Raw genomic sequence first — 9758 nt, forward strand, 5'->3', positions numbered from 1 at the left:
TTCGGTATCGTGATATGCATTTTTTAATATGTATAATATAGGGTAAAAGATAATTATTGTTATTATTTTTTTATACAATTATTATAATTATTATAATCATCGGTATCATGGCATAATTTGTTTATAAAATAATTCTTATAAATTATTTATATTTAGTCAATCCCCGGTATAATGCTACTGTGGATTTTTTTTTCCAGTGCGGGGATTTTTTTACTAGGATTTTTTTTCCAACTACCCATGGACTTTCCTACATTACAACTTACAAGCAATGCGTACGTAAGTCTCTGCGTTTCGTATGAATCTAGGAAAAAAATCCACAAAGCTGTACCTGTCTGTTAGATACAGCTGTCAAAAAAAAAAATGTTAATAATAAAAATATAAAATTTGAATGATAATTAATAATAATTATTATATTATTATAATATTGATAAATAGGTACATAATATTATATTATATGATAATATGACATATAAATATTTATTTATAATTGGGTAGGTACTTTAGTAAAAATAGTAAAGTGAGTATAATTTTACTTTGGCAAATATAACAGTGAAATTAAATAATATAATGTTTCTAATAAGTTAATATTTTTAAAATTAATCGTATTTCTGTTTTTGAATCCTAATAACATCTTAAATGATTATTTAACTTAAGTACTAATATGTAATATATTACAATTATCAGTTTTATAATTATAAGTATATGAATAAATAACATCATAACATAGATAAGAAAAAGTAATAACACTACAATTGCATATATTTAGTGGGAGGTAATTTTGACGACTCTAAGTAACGAATTTGTCTAGATTTTACTGTAAAATTAAAGTATCAGTTGGGTACTTTTAATAGTCAAACATATTTAATATTTATTTATTATAATATAATTTTAATGTCTGGTCGGAAACAATATAACTACTTTTCTATATACTCGTATATGTAATCGATCTATTCATGAAAAGTTGTCAGTTCGCATGAAGTGGAAACGGTAAATAATATACTGTGTGTCCACAAAAACACTTACACAGTTATATAATATAGGTACATATAATACATATAATATACATATTTAAGTTATTTTAAATATAAAAAAAGAAAAATTATACGCTCAGCAGACCACGTTAGTTTAAAAATTGAAATGAATTGCCCTCTTATAAAATTTAAAGGTAAAATATTATCTAGGTATTATCATAGGATTTTTATTATATTTTAATTTTAAAGCGAGTTATGAGTATTTTAAGATATATAATTATGTACAAGTATTTGTTTTGGGAATTTTTTCCGATTACCTTTCGTAATCGTGCCTACCGTACCTATACCTATATATAAGTCATGCTTGTAGGCTGTAAGTAAGACCGTTATTGAGTATAGCCTGTATTATAGGTACCTTCTTACAACAAAAACATTTATGATCGTTTGTTATATATTTTTAATATCACGTATGTTTTTAATATTTGATAGGTCGACTGGTCGCAATAATCGACTGTTAGATCGATGGGTTATAGATTTTATCTGTATGGCTGTATTTTTTACCAACAAGCCGCACCCATCTCGTCAAGTTAATAGTACAATATGATGTTCAAATATTGGAACACTAAATGTGTAATGACTAACCTTCAATCAATAATTTATTAAAGATAAATAATTATTAATAAACGATAACTTCTATTTACTAATGAATATTATTTTGGTAGATAACATAATATTCATATATTTTAAAATCAAATGTAAACAAAATGTATTATGTACATTTAACATCAATATTGTAACTTATAAAATGTTCCTTATTGGTTCCTAATTGGTTAAACGATAAAAACTGATAAGGTACCGAAATATCTTCAAAAACGGTTGAAATAGCGTAAAAACCTTTGTATTTGAAATAAACGTTAACGATAGTAGACACGTAAGACAATAATATCAATATTATATTAGTCACCATTCTTAAAAACATTATTTTGTTGTTGGTTGTTAGTACTTTTATTTGAATTACGTGGTCCGTAATTATTAGGCTAATCCGTATAGAAAAGAAAATCATAGGATAAATTAATATGAACCACAATACCACGATCTTACCTACTGGTAATGGTAAATTAGACGGTACCAGAAATAAAAATGTATTATTATACATTTGGGTTTTATTAATGTAACCATAGAGACGATGACTGTGCATTTAATAATATACATCAATTGTATTCGTATAATCAGCAGCTTGGTAATAATTTATAACCATATTTGTATAATGTATACCAATTACCAACCTACAATAATTTATTGTATATTTATTATACTTTATATACATGTTTATACAATTATTAATTACCGTTATCTCACAGTCAGATGCGAGTTACATAACGATCGAATAATAGCAATCCAATTAAAAGAACGCTCGCCCGTCCGTCCGTTTAATAGGTTGGGATCATTGGTGCACCGCCGTCACGTGTATACATTATACAAGGCGAGCCGGAGGCCGTAACGGATGTAATGATAAATAATAATACAATATCGTTGGTTAGAGTGAGTGCGCGGAGTGACAGTCTGATGTGGCGGGTATCGGTGAAGTGGGATGTATGCCATGGTATTATGGTATGGTATGATAAATTATTTATACCAGTGCGTTTATTTTTCTATACCGGTTTTGAACATTTAATTTCATGACCAAAAATGCGTCGCAAAGTTCCTCAATACAACGACATTAATATTGTAATGGTAGTTGGGTCGTTGTGGTAGGGGGACGGAGTAGAAGCTAACGCACAACGGTTGGCGTCGCTCAATTACCGGGAATCGGAGGCGGCGTCGTCGTAGTGGTATTCAAAGAAATAATAAATTATTATCGTTCCCGTGTTGGTACACTGTTTGAAAAAACCTTGAACTATGCGAGCTCGGCCCGTCGGTAGCCTCTATCGAGGTACTAGTCAGTGGGGTCGCCGCCTAATGGGTTTTACGCGTAAACGGGCGACGGGCCGGCACCATTGGATTCCGCCACGCCGCCAGCGCATGACCGTAGGCTGGGAAGTGGGTACGGGTCGCGGGAAGTACTATCTCGGTGCGTACCTCGCTTAGAGGCTATCTAGCCGCCGACTGGTTCCGTCTTTGTTCGGACGATTTCACTTAGCTCACGCACGCGCACCGTGTTCGTGTACAGACACCTGCACACCAACTCGCTTGTACGTATAAAATGCACGTAAACTCGCACACCGACGCACTCACACACATGCAAACTCACACACACGCGAACGGGCGCCTGGTATTATGTCGTTATGTTGGTGAGCTCCGCGACCCGCTGCCCATCCACCGAATCCCCACCGCGCCAACGAGCTGGCAGACACAGTTCATATTCATTCGACACTCGTCCGTCGACATTGCCGCCCGTAGCTCGTTGTCCGACACGTTCCCATCGTTCTACGGTTCCCGTTGTTCCCGAATCGGCCACCGACAGCACTGCGTGACCCGTTCGGCGTAGTTCATTGAATAATTATTAACATAATATTATAACTTAATATTTATACAGTTGTCGCTGTAGCTTGTTTTACGCCGGTTTTTTTTTTGCTTTTTTTCAAATGCCATTATCACGGTGTTGTATTATTTTTTTCGAATAACGTAATTTATCGCCCCCTCCCTTCCCACGACTCAAGGAACACTTCAAAAATGGCTTCTGTAATCAGCGTACCGGCAAACGAAGGTAACGATATTAAATCGATGATTATAACAATATAACGTAACATAATTTTTTTTTTTTTTATTGTGTTTGACAAGATTGTAGGCTATAACGTCCTCGATTTAGTTATCTTGATTAATAATATTGATTATTATAATATATTATTTATTCGATATTGTTGTTGTTGTTATTATCGTAATTAGTTATTACCATGTGTTGGGGATTGCCCACACGCCTAATACCATAAATATTAATTAATATTATTATTAATAATAGGATGGTAGTGTACTAGTGTCTCATGTTTTTTTTTGGTTAACCTCAAACGTGTCTTACATTTGAAACATCAAGATTACTTGTAGATATTATTTTTATTTTTATTTTTATTCTAGGTAGTACTTGTATTATATATATAAGGAATTTCTTCGATGAATTCGTTAACGTTTTAGCTGGTTAAGCTAATTTAATTTAGGCATATTGTATTTGTGTTTAAATCCATAAATGTATAGTATTATACCTATGATCAAATTAATTAATTAAACCAAATCAAAGTTTTAAAACATTAAAAATAAGCACAACGATTCATATGTGTATAGTTTATTACATTTTTTTAACGCGGCGTTAAATCCTTTCTTATATTGAGCTTTTTTATTGTGAAGACTAAAAGTAATTATAATAATTGTTACGTTATATGCTTTTCTTACGTTCCAAATTCCAGGTCTGATTGTACGATCTATTTTATTTATCATTAATATTATTATTTGTTGTTAAAACGATTATTGATCATGGTCTACAACTTGAACGCATCTCCAGGATTTCCTGACATTTTCAACCATTGAAAAACAAGATCTTTTAAATAATAATATTAATTAATAATTGCCCCTCATATTATGCGTGTTAAAAGATTTCCGTCATCCTTACCAATGTTTCTTCCGAGTGTCCGACACTCGTTCGTAGTTTTGGCGGCGGTGCGTGTAGTGTTTGTCCGCGCGTGTGCGTGTGCGTGTGCGTGTGCGTGTGGGTGTGTGTGTGTGTGTGTGTGTATGATCGTCGCTGGTCGCTTGTGCTGAGTTTTACATACGACATCGATGCATTCAGGACCGAGAAAAGTAATCCGGTTGAAACTCGTTCGGAAGATTCTCAAGAGCCTGTTTCCACGCAAACAAATAGCGCTCTTAATTTATCAAGCATTTTTTTTTAATTGAAACAATTTCATAAATCAGTAATTTATCCGGCGCCTATTCCAATTGATTATGTTCAAATGTTGTCTCGGGTAAAATTACATGGCACTGTTCTGATGAACGTGGCTCAATTTTTTGTATGGAACTAGGGTACATTGTATTTATTTCGTGTATTTCAATAATATTATTGTTATTTGTGCGTTTTTTTATTGATACTCTTAATATAGAATTTTTATTATAAGATCGTGTAAGTAGAGCGTTTAATGGTACCCTTTTCACAATTTATTTTTGCCTTGTATATACCTACTAAAAATATATATGTGTGTGTAACAAAGAAAAAAATTTTGCCACGAGGTCAATACGGAACAATATTATTGTATTGTCCGGTGTATCCAATTCTTATCAAAACGGATTCCGTTTCTCTAAAACGTTTGGTCTTAACCGTTCCTCACAATGAACGTTTGAATACGTTGCACCCCTTCCCCTCAACACATCACACGAGTGACCACCAAGAACTGAGATAATATCAAGTATAACACGTTCTGAGAAACTGCACTTAAGTCGCGTTGTCGATTTTTTCAGATCGTTTCCTCGACTAACTATTATTTGTAAGCCTCAAGCCCTCAACTTTTTAATATTTGTTTTGTATTATAATAAGCCATAATGTATCCAATAACGCCCCCCCCCCCAAAAAAAAAAAAAAAAGAAATTCCACCATGACGCCTGGTCGTTATAAAACCCCGTTCACCACGTCACTGGCCTCAAATAGTCAAGGGGCTATAAAAATTCCGAAAATATAATGTCGCCGTCAATATTTCAGCTGACAAATATTTATGCCCAATATTATTAAAATTAATATTAATGTATTTGTATGAATGACGAATGTTATTACCTTATTAAATTTATTTATTTAACTATTCATATCATATATTATGATTGTCATTAATTCTTGAGACAATATTGACTTATCGTACAAGTAAAACAGTGTAAATACATTCATCACATTAATAGGCAATACCTTATTTTAAGGGGATTCGATACCGTGGTTTTCTGTTTTTAAATGTCCGATTTTTAAATGACGACAAATTCAAATCTGTTTTCAGAAATCTTATCGCTTCAATAGATAAATTGGAATATTTGGCAAAAAACAAGTCGTGCGTGTGTTAGACAAAAACAGAAAATCACGGTATCGAATCCCCTTAATCTGAATATTTTGAAAATATCCCCACTAATATTATTGAATTCAACAAAATAACAAAATTGTTGCTATCCCTGTTTTTTATTTAAACATACAATTTTGTCAATATTTGAACTCCAAAAAACTTAGTTTAACTTGTCTATACAATTTCAAAAATGTATACATTTTCATTAAAAAAATTGGTAGTTAATCGAATTTTGTAAAAATTTTAATTTCAATCGTATATGAAAATCGTGCCTCGTATTTGTAATATTTTTAAATATTCTTATAAGAACAAATTATGTGGGATCTAAGCTGGAGACGCAGACTCCAAACGTATTAAATTATATATAAATTTATATATAAACTAAAGTTTTGAATTTGTTAAAAAATAGTTTAAATTTAGCCTAAATATTTTTCAAATTGTATTTTAGAATGATAATTTAAGTAACATGTAATTCTTTTAATACTCTTTGAATTACATAAAACAAATTAAAATTGGATTATAAATAAATATTTTACTATAATATACAATCTCGTTTGAGATTTGGGGGGCTAATAGGGCCTTACTTTGATAATATTGAATAAGCTTAAAACAAAATGCAGGAAATGTTTGGGAGGGCTATGGACATTTTTGGAGGGGCTTAGCCTCTAAATCCCCCCCTATTTGCGCCTATGCTTATCACTTATCCGGGGTTGGTAAGAACTAAATTTTGGTTGAATATTAGACTAACTGCCGGTTAACGTTATAACGGACATTGTAAAGCCGGGTTCACAGCTACGCACGCGTCGTGTGTCGAGTTGATCAAATCGCATTACGATTGGACGTTACTTTTTTGATATTATCATGTAATAACAAAGTTGCACCCGAGTATACCAAGAATTGACTACAGCTCAACTTTTAAACCATTATGGCCATCAGTTGTAACCGTTGTTACCACTCCATCGCATGACACGACATAGTACGTAGCTGTAAATCTGGCTTAAGAGGACGATACAGATATATGTTGTCTCCGTCTTTCAAGACGTGTACCATGGCAAATTTACGCTCAGCAGATTACTGTTAACTCCCGTTAGTTTAAAAATTAGAATGAATCGACCTATTATGAAACTTGGCGATAAGAACATTATCTGTGTTTGTATTGTTGTTTTTTACGATATCTAATTCAAATTTTAAGTTAGTTATGATTATTCTTAATTTACTCTATTATAATATACACATAACTAGCTAAAAAAATTGAAATGTCGTAAAACACCCACATACAAACACATCTAATGTTCTTATCATCAAGTTTCATTTGGTCGATTCACTAATTTTTAAACCAACTGAGCTTAACGTGATCTGCTGAACGTAAATTTGTGTAAGACAACAAATGGCCGTGAAGCGTCCTCTTAAAGAACGGCCCTAAATGTATTACAGTGAAACTTCCATTTCCATTTAACAACATTTTCCGTTTAACGAAATATTTTTGGAAACTAAATTTATTCAATTCTATTTAACAAAATTCTCTATAATCCGAATTTTTTTTATGCCCCATGAGACTTTGTAATATGGAAATTCCACTGTATTACACTGTCATCGTACTTCGTGTAAACCTAGTGGTTAACCCGTTGCCAGTTGCCACAGTATACTAAATATGTAATATTTAGAATTCAAAATATTCAACTATTCCACAGTGGATTAGGGGGTTATTAATGATAAGTGAAAACGTTTTATCTAAACAAAATTATTTAATATAGTAAATAACGAGAAGAGCCATGGAGGTATATAGCCCCTAAAACCGTATTTTACCGGTTGTAAATTGTATTGGGAATTTAGTTATTTGGTAATCTAAAACTGCGGACACACTTGTAACATTTGCGCGTAACATCCTTTGATGCGGCCAAATTTACCGACAAGTGGTGGAATGGCGTTACGACGTAACAAAAAATGTTACAAGTGTGTACGCGGCTTAACAATAGCTGCATTCCTAAAACTACAAGAATATTGTTATAATCATAATCATAATCATAAAGATATTAAAATAATACATTTAATTAATAAACATGAAAACAATCCATTTGTGATAAGAATACAATTTTATATTTCATTTTTATAATAAATCTACCTCGTGCTTATTTGCATTTGTTAATATATAAACACTTTCGTCGGAATCTACAATTGGTATATAAATATAATTTAATATTACCTGTAGTTATAAATAGTCCTTCTAGTAATATCGTGTTGTGAATATATTGTGATGTTCAAGTTATCTTACTAATAATTCAAGTAGGTAGGTACTTGAATACAATACCGGTAATTGTTTACTGCAACATCGAGAATTTTGGTAACTTTCTCAAGTCCTGTTGCTGTTTGCGATGTTATCGAATTTCTTTCAAATTCTTACTTAAAACGTCCTTATAAAATAGATGGTAGATTCATACCTAAATTTTATTTTTTCAATCCCAATTTTTATTATAAACATCAGAAACGTTTAATCGAATTTCCAATCTTTTTTGTTGGATAAATGTTCGCGTAAATAAAATTTTTTTATTGATGATTATATGAAAAAAAAAATGTAAAATGTCCATAAATAGCTCGTAAAGTCTAAATTTATTGAACATTGTACCATTGTACAAGTACCTTTCCAGCGCGACGGTAGTGGCGCGAAGCTAAGTAAAAAAAAATAGCGGAGTAGCCACTAACGTATATTAACAGGAAACCGAGTTTTACCATTGAAAAATCGTCCTAATTTATGTCAATCCTTTGTCAACCTCTACAGGACAAACGGCTGAACATATAAAGTCGTATAAGGTATCAATCGATCAGAAACATTGTGCAGATGGGAACAGAGGAACTCGCTAGCAGATTGGTTAAATAGTTTATAAGTTATAAGCAAAAATGTTCAAGTACTTTTAAGACCGATTTTGCGTACGGAACAGTAAGGATTGATTAGCGGTGGGTCGGGGAACATATCGTAAATATCCCCCGACCCACCGCTTATCAATCCCTACTACTCTCATCCCGATGGTGGCGGCGACCATAATATTACCATTTCGTATATTGCTGACGACCAGCTAGATAGTATATAGATTATAGGTACTATCTTAAGTCGTGCTGACGGCTCCAACGACTGTGATTGTTTAGTGAATTAGTGATCCAGCGTGACGGTATTATATTATTATGCTGAAAACTTGGAACAATAATTAAATATAATAATAAAATAAACAATCTGGTGATAAATTCATTATTTGTGGCAACAATTAAGGTCGATGACAAATCATATGCTCTTATTTCTATGATTTACCACCATGGTCCATCTATGAGTCTATGACTCAAGTCTCAAGCCCAATTTTTTTTTTTTATTTAAAATAAACAAATATACTGTTTTAAATTAATTGTACATTTGAATTATCTATCTTCTGTAAGCTAAGCTTGTGACGAAGATAGAGAGTTATAAATTACACATCAATTATTAAACATAATAATAAAATATGGGTTAGATGTAACGATATAATATTAATATTATAGTTTTAGAAAAAAAAAACTAAAATAAAAAAAAAGATATAACAGGAGGCCAACGATGCATATATGGATTATTATTGTTATTGTATACAGTCAAATAAAATCTCGACTTATTTCATAAAAAAAAATAGCTGATATTACACAAAAAACACTTCGTTATAACTCCGTGTTAAAAAAAGTTAAGTTAAAAAATAAATTAGTAATGATTAAATCTTTAAAAAACGTGATATAATAATATGTGGAA

At 31.8% G+C, this 9758-nt stretch overlaps 1 protein-coding gene across 2 annotated transcripts in view; it reads left to right on the top strand.

Annotated features, from left to right (window-relative positions):
* Window positions 1–2975: 2975 nt before the first annotated feature.
* LOC100167868 overlaps window positions 2976–9758 on the top strand; it is a 14672-nt gene continuing 7889 nt past the window's right edge. For both annotated transcript variants that reach the window (XM_001948061.5, XM_008187570.3), the window contains exon 1: window positions 2976–3678. In XM_001948061.5, coding sequence (XP_001948096.2) covers window positions 3645–3678 — 34 coding nt within the window. In that variant the 5' untranslated portion in view covers window positions 2976–3644. The remainder of the gene's footprint in view (window positions 3679–9758) is intronic.

This window comes from Acyrthosiphon pisum, chromosome A1, assembly GCF_005508785.2.
Source record: "Acyrthosiphon pisum isolate AL4f chromosome A1, pea_aphid_22Mar2018_4r6ur, whole genome shotgun sequence".
Taxonomy (NCBI): domain Eukaryota; kingdom Metazoa; phylum Arthropoda; class Insecta; order Hemiptera; family Aphididae; genus Acyrthosiphon; species Acyrthosiphon pisum.